This window comes from Oncorhynchus kisutch, linkage group LG17 (genome assembly GCF_002021735.2).
Source record: "Oncorhynchus kisutch isolate 150728-3 linkage group LG17, Okis_V2, whole genome shotgun sequence".
Classification (NCBI taxonomy): Eukaryota; Metazoa; Chordata; class Actinopteri; order Salmoniformes; family Salmonidae; genus Oncorhynchus; species Oncorhynchus kisutch.
Window position 1 is genome coordinate 34,926,040 of NC_034190.2, and position 15,391 is coordinate 34,941,430.

General features: G+C 41.8%; 1 protein-coding gene across 1 annotated transcript; it reads left to right on the top strand.

The window, feature by feature from the left end:
- Positions 1–5,210: 5,210 nt before the first annotated feature.
- Positions 5,211–11,997, top strand: LOC109908459 (voltage-dependent calcium channel gamma-6 subunit-like). The gene is made up of 5 exons (XM_020507103.2): positions 5,211–5,385; positions 7,575–8,003; positions 8,749–8,823; positions 9,639–9,776; positions 10,318–11,997. Exons 2-5 carry the CDS (start codon positions 7,580–7,582, stop codon positions 10,539–10,541), a joined length of 861 nt encoding a protein of 286 aa, XP_020362692.1. The 5' UTR covers positions 5,211–5,385; positions 7,575–7,579; the 3' UTR covers positions 10,542–11,997.
- The last annotated feature ends 3,394 nt before the right edge of the window (positions 11,998–15,391 follow it).

Sequence of the window (15,391 nt, forward strand, 5' to 3'; positions counted from 1 at the left end):
GTTCTGCCTGCCCCCGTTCTGATCTAGGTCGTTTCCCTTTGCCACACTTTCTTATGGTTTCATTTCAGTTGTTTTCATGTTACACCCAAAGATTAGATTAAATTGTTTGTGAACTGTATAACACATCATTTTACATACTATTTTTTAATGATTTGGATTTGCACTATACTGTGGCTCAGTTTGCATTTTTCTGTATTTAAAGTTGTCACTGAAAACAAGTAGCAGAGCCTACCAGCAGGGTCAAGCAGCGGCACTATGAATACATTTGCATTCATTTGGCCACAGGGCGAATTAGGGACCTGGGTCTCAGCCGGTTGCATCATATCCTCTTTCATCAATCTGTTGAGTGACAGGTTCCCACCTGTGATGGGGCAATCCAGGGTCATCCTAATTTAGCCTCAGTGTACAACGGCTGGAGCCATTCAATCCGGCAAGGTGTCCTGTCGTGTCTTGAGGCTGTCAGGCATTCAACTGGTGTCCATTCCTGTTGCACAATCCCAGTATGGAGGTGTTCTTGAACTGGTCAGTCCAACACCTAAAATAAAATGCTTTATTGGGTAGCTGGGCGGCCATTTTGTGTCTCTTGCAATGGTTGGTTACTCATTGAAATGCTGCTGTTAAACGTTATACTGAGTGCACCTCAGTACTAGGTGTAACTCCAGTAACGGTAATTTCTCTTTCACACAGTCAGTCTCTTCATAATGATAATTTTGTCAGGAGATATGAGAGTGGAAATTTGTTTATAGAAAATTGAGAAGGGGAAATATTATGAGTGAGAAAGGACAGAGTGTGTTAAATGTAATTGTTGATAGAGAAATGGTCTGAGACTTTAGGGTGTGTGTGTGTGGTGTGTGTGTGTGTGTGTGTGCGTGTGCGTGTGCGTGTACGTGTACGTGTAGGCGTACCTTCAATTTCATTTGTATGTCACCAAGCGGGTGACAGAAGGATTGAGAGAGAGACAAGGAGGTTGATGAGTAATCGTTTTTCTTTGCAGTGCACATAACTGGCAGGTGCTCCTCCTGTGTCAATCCCCTTATCTCTCTCTGCATCAGCCTGGACCTATAATATAATCAGAGAGAGAAGGAGGCACAGCATTAACACTGGCTATAATGCACCTCACAGTCAGGGAGGAGTGGAGATGCACTGCCATACAGACAACACATAGAGCGCCACAATGGAATATACACTGCTAAACCCTTATACCACACCATAGACAATCATTCGAGCTATAACTATAGATATACGCTGAGCATACACAACAGTAGGAACACCTGCTCTTTCCATGACATAGACTGACCAGGTGAATCCAGGTGAAAACGATGATCCTTTATTGATTTCACTTGTTAAATCCACTTCAATCAGTTAAGATGAAGGGGAGGAGACAGGTTAATGAAGGATTTTTAGGCCTTGAGACAATTGAGACATGGATTGTGTATGAGTGCCATTCAGAGGGTGAGTGAGCAAGACAAAAGATTTAAGTGCCTTTGAATGGGCGTCGTAGTAGGTGCCAGACGACACCGATTTGTGTCAAGAACTGCAACGCTGCTGGGTTTTTCACGCTCAACAGTTTAGCGTGTGTATCAGGAATGGTGCACCACCCATAGAACATCCGGCCAACTTGACACAACTATGGGAAGCATTGGAATCAACAAGGTCCAGCATCCCTGTGGAACGCTTTCGACACCTTGTAGAATCCATTCCCCTGACAAATTGAGACTGTTCTGAGGGCAAAAGGTTTTGTACACTCAGTGTAACTAACTCTTTGGTTAGGTCCCCATGTCAGGAAGAACTCCTGCCACAACACTATGCCATGCCTACATCCCAAATAAGGCATTAAAGGAAAGGTTCACCCATTTTGAATGTTATATTGTTTTTGTGTGTCTCCGAGGGATGTTCTATCGATTCCCTGGGTCACTTCATGTTTTCAGGTGCATCTGAGTTATTGGCATTCAAGCAGGCAGAAATCCGTCCGGTATGACGTAGCACTGTGATAAAGTCGCTCTCACTACACTGTATGTTCATTTGAATATGACTTCTAGATCGCAAAAACGGCGATCCAGGTGTCATATTTCCATACTGGTCGTTGCCTACTCTAGAATATTTTTGCGATATTCCTACCTATTTGTCTGCCTCTATGGTCCAGGGTGCATTGCATGGTGCCGTTGCCAGAGATAATATAGAAAGGAGGTATAAAACCAAAGAATGAGGGCACATATAACGCCCTACCCGTGCAGACTGTCCACCAATCACGTTCACATGCTGCGTCACGCGGTCGCTAAGCTAATCGTTACGCAATCCCTTCTCAAAGTCAGGGTATATGTCGAGAAATGTGCCTATTTTCCTGAAAGGAAGGAATGTCAGGATTCCAAAGCTATACGATACTACAGACAGCAAGTTAATTATCCCACATCTCAAAAAAGATTTGTAATGTTGTACTTCTTGTTGATGCTAATGTTCGGTTTTTGAGCTAGGACCCAATAGACTCCCATTCACTCCTTGAAGGCTCCTTGTCCCAGAATCGTCTAGAATGGACTGTGCGGCCCATTGACGTAGCATGGGCAACGTTTCCCATCTCCTCAAAAGTATATCTGCTGTTGCGAATGTTAGACACCACTCTGTGAGGCACATAAATCTGCAGGTTGAACATGGTGAGATAGACTCCTAAATTGATAGTGCAGTTTGTTTAGAAGATTTTACAGCTAACTAGCTGCGTTACATGCTGATATTGTCTTTGGTATTATTGTGTTTCGCTAGCTTTGCTAGCTAGCTAGCCAGTCGGCCCATAGAGACAGCATTGCATTGTGGATTTTGTAGTCGACATGACCTGCAACAGATTTCCACAGGGATTTTCCATGTTGCTACCAACCTTATTATAACGCAAAAATATTGTCCTCACGTATTAATGTTAAATAACACTAAATTAAAGGAATGAGTGGTTTTGGGTGGATTTCAGTACCACTCCAATGCAACACAACCCCAACTTTGTCCCTAACGAATCATCTCGCACTGGTCTAATCTGATCACACAGTCAAACTTCGCCATGCATGCCTTTTAAATCAGGGTGGCTTATTTTGTCAGCACCGCCACCCCACAAAGCTCTGACTGGTAGTGCCATCTTATGGAGATCATTCACTACTACATTATCTTAGTAACTCGCAGTCCAGGGCCCTTTTGTAGTACTTCAGAAATGCATCCTTCCTTCCTACCTGTCTTGAAGTAATCAGAGCTCTGAATCAGTTGGATTGGTGATAACATTGCTTACACCTATCCGATCCCTTCTAAATCTGTGCTTACCTCAAGGACGCAAGGAAGGAAGGAGACATTTCAAAAACATTTGAGGAAACAAGGAAGGAAGGATGTATTTCTGAAGTATTCAAACAGGGCCCTCAGTGTCTCTCGTTACTTATCACAATGCTGAGCACATCTGACTGCAGCATCCTGCCAGCAGAATAATTCCCTGTGCGAATGACTGTTTCCAGTCGCATAATTACCAACCCTGTTGAAGCACTGTTTGGACCAGAGAGGTCACACCTACCCCTGCGTTGCATTCTCATAGTCTAAGTTGTTATTATGTTGGCCCAAAAGTACATACCAGCAGTGCACTATAGACATGTATTTTTGTTACAAAAAATGATTTGTGCATACAGTATGTAAATTGTTTTTGAAATGCACGGATCCCTGTTTACATGGTCTAGAACTGACTACAATCCTCCTGTCTGTTAGTGTAGCAAGGTTTGGAGACAGTCATCCCTGGAGTCCCTGTATGACCTCACTACATAAATCTTTCCCCCTGATAGGGAGTTGTGGTGTGGTGTTGCGATCCTTATGCCCATGTCGTGTACTGTATGTGCTTCTGGACATGGGATCTGAATGGCATGTGCTCGGCATACAGTAGTGGCACGAACAGCCATCCCCATGCACTCACTGTGTAAGGTTGTGCATTGGGCGGCAGAGGTGTAAATCCCATCCCCATGCACTCACTGTGTAAGGTTGTGCATTGGGCGGCAGAGGTGTAAATCCCATCCCCATGCACTCACTGTGTAAGGTTGTGCATTGGGTGGCAGAGGTGTAAAACAATTACAGGTATGCTCAAATCTTTTATGGAACTTTCCGATACAGGAGAAAGGGACGTTTACGTTTGACTCAGCTTGAATTGGAGTTTTTATCAATCATTTATTAAGTCTCCCCAGGAAACTATTGCAATAATGTTGCCTTTCGAATGGAAGACATCAAGTACATTTCTAAAATGTCTCCATTTCATATTTTTTTCCTATCAAGAGGACGCCTTTATCTGGGGCAATGTACATAACTCACACTCACTTTGCATAGCGTCTTCATGTAGCAGCTTTAAAATAGGCTTCCAGTTGACTCAAGCAATACAGGTTTAAAGTCTTTGGATCTTACTACTAACTGTTATAGATCCTGTGAACAGATCCTGAAAATCCAGCTGATTAGCTGGAATCAGACAATACTGTCTCCTACACGAACCCAGATTGACCATGGATGAACTCTGGGTTTGAAAGGTGTCAGCAAAAGGCAGAGTATAGGGTTTGCCCCTAGCCATTACTCGATCTCGCTCAGCCTACGTCACACCAAGGCTATATGCAACGTTTCTGATTTGAAGTGTTGCAGCCACAATTCTTTCATCTACAAAGTACTAGCAGAAGTCCAAGGAATCTACCTTCACCCCCTTTCCTGACATAAACTCGTCAGCAGGCCTGTGTCTCTAGTAAAAGAAAATGTATGTCATTAACAGGTGGTTGTCAAAAATAGAATGAAGAGACACACACACTAAATTATTTCGTGTGCGCGCTCTGTCTCTCTCTCACACACACCACAAAACACACCCAAACACACACACACACACACACACACACACACACACACACACACACACACACACACACACACACACACACACACACACACACACACACACACACACGCACACACACATGCACACACACACACACACACACACTATCAGGTGCACACTCACACACACACACATACACACACACATACGCACGCACACACAGACACTGATATAGTGATATAGAGTGATATAGAGTGATACACACAGAGATATAGAGACCACACACTCTTGACCCATATTCTCGCACATACATATTACAGGGGCCAGCAAAGACAGATAGATCCAGCACAACCGTACGTGCATGTCTAAACAAACATATACACAGGCATAGGCGTGTGGCCACATAGCTACTAAACACACCCACTCACACAAGACTACTTTGGCCTCCACCCTCTTTCCACTCCCCATACCTCCTTTCCTCTCTTCCTCTGCGACCCCTCTCTCGCGCACTCCCTCTCTTCGCCTCGCCCTGTTTCATTCCCGAACTGAACCACACGCACACCGAACAGGTCAGCAATTTCTTCATATCATTGTTATGATTCGTAATGTGGCCATGACTGAGTGTATAGTAAAGCTAAATTAGTAGAAATAAATTCATTTGGGTCCGTCGTAGAGAGATATTGAATTACATAATTGAAAAATAAATGGAATTGCTTATGCTTATGCTTATGATGGCCTTTAAAGTTGCTCTGGGGTGTCGGCATTTGTTGCTGGTCGAGTTAGCGTTTTTTTTCGTATTTAATGGAGTTATTGATCACAATGTTGTATATTTCAATAGGTATTGAAATGGAATAAGTTGATTTGAATGGAATATTGCGAGGCACTTTAAAACCACTTCAAGATTGGTGGGTCCCGGTTGAGCTAACGTAGGCTAATGCAATTAGCATGAGGTTGTAAGTAACGAGAACATTTCCTAGGACATAGACATATCTGATATTGGCAGAAAGCTTAAATTATTGCTAATCTAACTGCAGTAGCTATTACAGTGAGAGAATATCATGCTATTGTTTGAGAAGAGTGCACAGTACTGAACATGAAAAGTTATTAATAAACAAATGAGGCACATTTGGGCAGTCTTGATACAAAAGTTTTAACAGATATGCAATTGGATCCGTCTGAAACTTTTCATGTACACTGCTGCCATCTAGTGGCCAACATCTAAATTGCACCTTGGCTGGAATAATACATTATGGCCTCTCTCTTGCTTTTCAAAGATGATGGTACAACTTTCTTCTTGTATTTTTCTTGTATTATCTTTTACCAGATCTAATGTGTTTTATTCTCCTACATTCCATTCACATTTCCACAAACTTCAAAGTGTTTCCTTTCAAATGGTATCAGGAATATGCATATCCTGGCTTCAAGGCCTGAGCTACAGGCAGTTTGATTTGGGTATGTCATTTTAGGCGAAAATTTAAAAAAAGGGGCCAATCAAAAAGAGGTATTCAAGACTGAATCATACAGGACTGTTTTGCATCTGTAATTTTAATCTTTATTGTTCAGAACTTCCTCTTCAAATCAATTTTTATATCCTGTGAGGGTAACGGTAATGAGGTGCAAACATTGCCCTATTTTGAGTTAGCGTACTAGTTGCTTAGACTTCTTTGTAAGATACAGTAGCAATGTGTTGTCCATCTTTCAGTCGACATCTAAATATAGATATAGTTATTTAATATGTATAAAACCATGTAAAAAAAAGTGACTTTAACACAACTCCGACCTGATGATAGTAATTGAAGTAATATGTGCACACAATATTTGCTTCGAAAGGTGAGAAAGGGTCAATGTAGCAACCATGCAGTTGGAAAATAGTATGTGCAGCATTAAATTGTCCATCATGTAGCCGTCAAGATGAAAATGATATTTGCCATGTTGGATTTTATTAGCCACTATAAGGGGCATACGGCAGTTTTAACATTTAGTTTATATTAACTTTGTGATTGTTTAAAAAGGCAGTAGATTGTCTTCTACTGATGTTAAAACTCTCTGCTTTCGCCTTCTCCTCCATAACTCTGTTTCCCACCTTCTACCCAGAAGCTACCTCTGTTTTTGATCTTTTTTTCAAATCTATTCTAATTTATGACCCATTTTCTTCATTATGACCCGCTCATCATTGCATCCTTCTTCCAAACCACCTTTTACCTCAAGCTTTCGATGTCTGGTGTTACTAACTTACAATTAATGATTTGTGCCGACACCCCAAAAAAACGAAACAAAATATATTTTCTGCACTGATAATCCTAAACATGATTTATCCTTTTTTATCACGGGTTTTAGCATGTTTGCTTCATATACTGAGTCAGCAGTGCTGCTAATTCCCATTTGACTTCTTTTCCTGTCCTCCCACATCTTCCTGTTTCCCTCCTGTCCTCCCACATCTTCCTGTTTCCCTCCTGTCCTCCCACATCTTCCTGTTTCCCTCCTGTCCTCCCACATCTTCCTGTTTCCCTCCTGTCCTCCCACATCTTCTGGTTTCCCTCCTGTCCTCCCACATCTTCCTGTTTCCCTCCTGTCCTCCCACATCTTCCTGTTGCCCTCCCTCCATCCCGCTTGCCAAAACAACCCCTGTCTATCATCATTTCTATTGCTCCACTGCCACTTCACCATAGAAACCCATTTCCTGTCTCCTGCACTCTCTACTTGTCTTTAGCCATTATTCATATTCATTTTTTCTCTCCAATCGTGAACATCTGCAAAGCTGTTATGTGGTCCACCTTCTTTCTGCACGAAGAGGATGGCAGGCCGGTTCCACCGGGGGTGGGCGTAGGACCAGGAGCAGGTCTACTGGGACTGACCGGTGTCATGGGTGGCAGAGGGGCTGGGGCTGGTGCTATGGGAGTTAAGCGCCGGGCAAACGCGTTGACATCGAGACACCCAGGGGACATGAGCGAGGTCCAGAAGGGCAAGATCAAGCTGGCGTTCTTCGTGGCCATCGTGGGCGTGGTACTGACAGTCTTGGGCTTGGGCACAGAGTATTGGGTGGAGCTGTCCCCGCCCAAGAACTTCTACAACAACCAGACGTGTCTGGCGGCTCACTACGGGCTGTGGAAAGGATGCTCCCGGACTCTGTGGGTGGCGGACATAGACCCTGAGCGAGAGAGCTGTGGGCCGGCTGAACTGCCAGGAGGTGACTGCTCTGGGGCTGCATGAATAGGCCTACATGATTTTGTGTAAACCAAACATTAACTCAAACTCATTCATTCCAAACTATACAAATCCACCTCTCATAAATCACAGACCGGCAAATTTTGAATACCGGCAAATTGTGTAAACCAGACAGAGTTCACTCAAACTCGTACATTCAAAACTATACAAAACGCTCTCTTGAGAAATCCTATGAACCCTTCTATGACAGATTTGAAAGGGGAAGTTCAGCCAAATCTCACGATTTCAAGGCCAGAAGTGACAATTATGATTTCATTACATAGCTATAGCCCCCACCGTTAGATACGGCTAGATATCAGGTATTAGCATTGTGTCCACAATCCAATCACTGGATGCAGGTGTAGACTGGGTCACAGATGGACTGCAATATACATTTACATTCTGTAGGGATAGATGCTTACCTTGAACAAACACACATATTACTCTCAAATACTGTACTAAAATAGAATAATAGTGAAGGCAGAGCTGTAGTATATTTGTACGGTCGTCTATATGTAGGATCAACTGCATGTATTGGATTACGAGATGTCATGACGCTAATTGTATAGAAGAGATAACAGCCTTGGTATTGTCATCAATGTGCGCGAATGTACGACAACTAGTGTGCAGCAAGCCGTACGAATCGCAATAAGATTATGGTGACGGGCAAGTGGATAAGGTCTCCATCCGTTTCAAATAAGTTCCTCGTCTCTCCTCATCTCCTTCAGAATCTCACTGCAACTACTTCAAGTTCTACACCACTGGAGAGAATGCCGTCATCTTCCAGAAGACAACAGAAAAGAGTGAGTCAGCTTGTCCCCCTGCCCTCTTTCAACCTATGACCCACCTTTGCCCGCCCGCCCACTCTCTCTCTCTTTCTTCCTCGAGTCTGTCGTCTATGTTTCACTGGGTCAGCCATTGACTGCAGTGAGTGTCTGTAATGCATTCCACCCACTCCTCTTCCGTTACAGCACTGAAGCCAGCAAGACAGCGTTTCTTCGTGAGTCTATGGGGACCAATTGTGAAATCCTTTTTTTTTTTTCGAGAGGTCTAAACCAGAAGTGTCGTGCACCATATTGTTTTAAGAGGGCCACTGATGGCCAAATTCAATATCTTTGGATTTATTATGCGCAAAAGAGCAATATCTTCTGTGTTTTGTATTAGTTTCAATGGGAATGATGCCCTATATTTATTTTTTCTTTATTTAACTAGGCAAGTCAGTTAAGAACAAATTCTTATTTTCAATGATGGCCTAGGAACAGTGGGTTAGCTGCCTGTTCAGGGGTAGAATGACAGATTTGTACCTTGTCAGCAACCTTCCGGTTACTAGTCCAACGCTCTAACCACTAGGCTACCCTGCCGCCCCCATATGTCAGGAGTGTGACATTTTACGCTTCCCATTGTCCTCTAGGCTAGTCAGAGGTGATGTACCAATATCTGTTAGAATTAGAAGTGGATGCCATGACCTTGACCTTTTTGTCGATTGCCATTTTTGAACACTGTTTCACGCATGTGGTTGTCTGCTAAATGACTAAAATGTCATTGTACCTGGTGCCAATGTACTATGAATAATGGAATGTACCTGTATCAAGACAATAACTGTTTTCTCTCTTCTCAGGTCTGAATGTGGCGGCAGCTATGATGGCCCTCTTCGGTCTCTTCCTGATGGTCATGGGGGCCATATGCATCACCACAGCCCTCAGCAAAGGAGAATCGTTCTTCCTCAAGCCTGCTTCGGTTTGCTTCGTTCTGTCAGGTGAGCGAGTAGACATGTGACAGCCAAGGTATTATACACTGTGTTGACATAACATTAAGAATACCTGCTCTTTCCATGTCATAGACTGACCAGGCGAATCCAGGTGAAAAGCGATGATCCCTTATTGATCCCTTGTGGGAAGCATAGGAGATAGGAGATAGGAGATAGGATGCGAGGAGAACACCATTCAGACCTTACCCATGTTGCAGAGAGTTAGGACTTAACCTGTGCAGGCAGCAGAAACTAAACAAAGCTACTGGTACTCAACACTATTATTATTTTTTAAATGAAAAACATAGAGCCATTGATCAAGAGTATCAAGGGAGCTAACTAATTAGATACAAAGGGCATTAGTCATGGCACCTGTACAGTCCTGATATACTCTGAGGCTCTGAGAAGTGGATGATGAAAAGGTCATATACTGTATATCAATACCACCTCCACCATCCCATCAGTAAGGTGTATTTACCATCTCCACACACACCAAGCCCCTAATATCTCTCTCTCTTTTGTTCTTCATCCCTCTCTTTCTCTCTCTTAGGCCTCCTGATGCTCCTGTCTCTTACTGTTTTCAACCAATCGGTCCTCTCCTTCCTAGCCAGTGACCACTCGGTGCCTTTGCATCACGAGCTGTCTTGGTCAGTGTCCTGTATTGGGTGTGCAGGGGTCATGCTTATTTTGGGCGGAATCCTCTTTCTCTTGCTTGCACTGCCATTCAGCCCCTGGCGAAGGTGTTTTCCCCCCAAAAACGAAAGTGACAGCTAGTGAAGAGAAGGAAGTATTGCACTTTATCTGTATGTCTTATAACTGTTGTTGAGAAATGGTGTCTCTTGCAGTTTTACATTTTACGAAGATGTTCCTCGTCATAAATGTTTTTCTCTCTCTCCTTATTTTGCATAAATCAGTAGAGCTCATTAACGGGACATTATACTGCTCTTGACCTATGAAAGCTGAATAATTAACACTTACGATAACCAGGTTTCCATTCAACATTTTTATGTGAGTAAAATGCATGTTGAATAACAAAATGTCATGGCAGGCGTGAAACATATTTTTTGGAAACATGTTTTTTGGGGGGGTAAACTTTCCAAATGTCAACTAAACAAAATATGGTGGGATCTTTCTTTTGTCGGATAAATGAATTATGCGAGAAATGTCGGTGGAAACGATTTTAACAATCATATCGAGTAAACACGCAATAACATGTAGTGTGGTCCTCCCACTACGACTCGTCGGAAAACATGCAGTCTATTAGGCTACAGATGAAATCATTTATGACAAACTTCACAGGCTGGTGAAAGTGCAAGGTGATGAGCTTGATGCTCCTTTCCAATAAATATTGAGGGTCTTATTCTGGTGAACTGATAATCGATGCTTGGCTGACGTTTGACAAATAAAAAATAATGTTGCTCTTTTGTCCATAATAATGATAGGCTATAGGTGCGCTCTAGTCAACAGCGAAATGCGCGTGCGTGGCTTCAAGCTCAAGTGACAATACCAGTGTAGGCGAACACGCTATATACGCAACCTTTTTGTTGTTGTGAGAAAACCATCAGTAGAGTCTAAAATGCGATGGAAACCCATTTCATTTGTATTTTTTATTCGGTACATGGGAATGTAACAGCAAAAGGTATTTTATGTGCACTACTTCATCACGCACAGCCTTTTATCTTCAATAAGTACATTTGATGGAAACATGTCTGGTGGGAAAATGCACATATTTGTTTTTATGAACATTTTAGAATACTCACCTGAACATCTGTCACCAATTGGATGGAAGCCTAGCTACTGACACATATCTTGGGAGAATCGAAGGTGTTAGTTGACAGCAAAAATAGCACATTGCGTGTGCAAAAATGTAATGTGCTGGTATGTTCAAACATCTCCCCAAGTGTGAAATTCAAGTTACTCAAAATAATATTAAATTAATGTAACAAGAACAACTGTTTACAGTTGTTTTTTAAAACTTTGATGATATTGTGATCGACAGTCTTATCAGAGAGTATACTTTTAAAGATAGTAATTGGAATTCAGATGTATTACACAGAAAGTACAGTACAAAGATTCTAGAGTTTCTATTAAGTAAATACATACACAATCCCATGATATTGTAACGTTTTTACAACTGCCTTTAATATACAGATACAGTGCATTCAGGAAGTATTCAGACCCCATGACTTTTTACACATTTTGTTACATTAAAGCCTTATTCTAAAATGTATCACATTGTTTTTTCCCCCCTCATCAATCTAGAAACAATACCCCATAATGACAAAGCAACGACAGTTTTTTGATTTTTTTTCTACATTTATTAAAACAAAAAAACCTGAAATATCACATTTACTAAGTATCCAGACTCTTTATTCAGTATTTTGTTGAAGCACCTTTGCAGCGATTACAGCCTTGAATCTTTTTGTGTATGACGCTACAAGCTTGGCACACCTGTATTTAGGGTGTTTCTCCCATTCTTCTCTGCAGATCCTCTCAAGCTCTGTCAGGTAGGATGGGGAGCGTCACTGCACAGCTATTTTCTCAAGAGATGTTCGATCAGGTTCAAGTCTGGGCTCTGGCTGGGCCACTCAAGGACATTCAGAGACTTGTCCCGAAGCCACTCCTGCGTTGTCTTGCCTGTGTGCTTAGGGTCATTGTCCTGTTGGAAGGTGAACCTTCACCCCAGTCAGAGATTCGGAGCGCACTGGAGCAGGTTTTCATCAAGGATCTCTCTGTACTTTGCTCCGTTCGTCTCCCAGTCCCTGCAACTGAAAAACATTCCCACAGCATGATGCTGCCACCACCATGCTTCACCGTAGGGATGGTGCCAGGTTTCCTCCAGACGTGAAGCTTGGCATTGAAGCCAAAGAGTTCAAACCTGGTTTCATCATACCAGAGAATCTTGTTGCTCATGGTGCCTCAACACAATGCTGTCTCGGAGCTCTACGGACAATTCCTTTGACCTCATGGCTTGGTTTTTGCTCTGACATGTACTGTCAACTCTGGGACCTTATATAGACAGGTCTCTGCCTTTCCAAATCATGTCTAATCAAATGAATTTAAGACAGGTGGACTCCAATCAAGTTGTAGAAACATCTCAAAGATGATCAATGGAAACAAGATGCTCCTTAGTTCAATTTCGTGTATCATAGTAAAGGGTCTGAATACTTATGTAAATAAGATATTTTTTATTTTAATACATTTCCTAAAATGTATAAAAACCTGTTTCCGCCTTGTCGTTATGAGGTATTGTGTGTAGATTGATGAGTACATTTTTTTATTTAATACATTTTAGAATAAGGATGTAACGTAACAAAATGTGGAAAAAGACAAGGGGTCTGAATACTTTCCGAATGCACCGTATATATAAATATATCAAAGAGACATTACCCTCTAAAATCGAAACATTTTCAGACCTCAAAGGTAATGTCACGATTAGTCTACGTCCCAGGCCATCATGTCTTGTAGATTCAGTTATATTCCGCAATTTAAAAGTAATGTAAAAGACCATGTAAATTCCAGAGCTGCGGTGCTTAACTTTTTCATTCATTTGTGTAGCTTGATCTACATAACCAATGGCGTGGGATGTGTCGACTCACACTGACATCAGACTACTTTTGAGGTCTTAAAAACATCTGACAAATGTTGATTTTGGAGTCCAATGTCCCTTTAAATGTGAGACGCGCCATCTGCTCCAGGTACGTGGGTGACCATATTATAGAAATGGCCATAAATGACTAAAGCAGCACTGTCTTAAAACATCTCTGGCTGAAAGAACAGGCAATTTCATCGTCAACCATATTGAAGAGGTAAAAGGGGCACAATTTACTGCAGCATTTGGGCTACTAACCAGGTACAGGGCCTTCTGGAAGTATTCACACCCCTTTACTTTTCCAGATCTTGTTGTGTTACAGTCTGAGTTTAACAATGAATTAGATTGCACTTTTTTTTTTGTCACTGGCCTAAGCAGAACACCCCATAATGTCAAAGTGGAATTATGTTTTTCGAAATGTTTACAGATGAATTTAAAAAACGAAAAGCTGAAATGTCTTCAGTCAATGAACTCTTTGTTATGGCAAGCCTAAATGAGTTCAGGAGTAAAAATGGCCTTTAACAAGTCACATAATAAGTTGCATGGATTCACTCTGTTTGCAATAATAGTGTTGAACATGATTTTGGAAAGACTGCCTCATCTCTGTACCCCACACATACAGTTATATGTAAGGTCCCTCAGTTAAGCAGTGAATATCAAACACAGATTCAATCACAAAGACCAGCGATGTCTCGCAAAGTAGGCCACCTATTGGTAGATGGATAAAAAATGTTATAAAAAAGCAGACATTGAATATCCCTTTGAGCATCGTGACGTTATTAATTACACTTTGGATGGCGTATCAATGCACCATAAAGATACAGGCGTCCTTCCCTACTCAGTTGCCGGAGAGAAAGGAAACCATTCAGGGATTTCACCATGAGGCCAATGGTGACTTAAAATCAGTTACGGAGTTTAATGTCTGTGATAGAAGAAAACTGAGGATGGATCAACAACATTGCAGTTAATTCACAATACGAACCTAATTATCGGAGTGAAAAGAAGGAAGCCTATACAGAAAAAAACAACATTCCGAAACATGCTTCCTGTTTGCAACAAGGCACTAAAGTAAAACTTCAAGAAATGTGGCAACATTTTAATTTTTGTCCTGAATACAAACTATCATGTTTGGGGCAAATCAAATACAACCTGTTATTGAGTACCACTCTCCATGTTTTCAAGCATAGTGGTGGCTGCAACATCTTATGGGTATGCTTGTCATCGTTAAGGGCTGAGTCGTTTTTCAGGATAAAGCAAACCTGAATGGAGCTAAGCACAGGCAAAATCCAAGAGGAAAGCCTGGTTCAGTCTGCTTTCCACCAGACACTGGGATATGAATACAGTACTGACTCGGGGGTGTGAATACTTATGGAAATGAGATATTTCTGTTTTTCATTTTCAATACATTTGAAAAAACGTTTCTAAAGACGTGTTTTCACTTTGTCATTTGTCATCTCTTATTATGTGTCTATGGGTGAGAGAGAAAAATATCTATTTCATCCATTTTGAATTCAGGCTGTAACACAACTACATGTGGATTATGTCAAGAGATATGAAAACGTTCTGAGGTCAACATATGTAAGGTTGCATTGTGAGAAAAAATGAACTATTCAGAATCATACGAGCCTTCAGTGTTGTAAATCATTAACCCAAAGGACATTTCATGTGTTCTGTGTAACCGTTCATCAATACCGTAAGACGTTTTATCTATTTGATCTTTTTGTAGTGAGAGTTCAACGGGTATTGGAAGGTGAATTGTTTCTGTGGTTTTTAATGAGAAACAATTGCGCATGTAAGACTGGATGTAACTATTAAATGTGAAGACGAGACATATCCCCCTCTCTTGTGCCTTTTTTTCTGTCCCCATCGTTCAGCTCTCCGTCATCTTAAACACACATCTCAGTCACCATCTTGACCTCTTTCCAGCTCTGTCTCCACTGTCTGCCACATGTTATCACCTTCCGCCACAAAATGTAGAGCTTGGCGACTACTGCTGAAGTGGATAAGAAACACAAAACCCCCCAAATCTCCC

What these genes read in the sequence shown, in the direction of transcription:
- LOC109908459 (XM_020507103.2), top strand. Translation starts at nt 7,580, where the DNA reads ATGTGGTCCACCTTCTTTCTGCACGAAGAGGATGGCAGGCCGGTTCCA. An exon ending in GCCGGCTGAACTGCCAGGAG is followed by an intron (nt 8,004 to 8,748) that starts GTGACTGCTCTG and finishes CATCTCCTTCAG; the next exon opens with AATCTCACTGCAACTACTTC. An exon ending in CCAGAAGACAACAGAAAAGA is followed by an intron (nt 8,824 to 9,638) that starts GTGAGTCAGCTT and finishes CTCTCTTCTCAG; the next exon opens with GTCTGAATGTGGCGGCAGCT.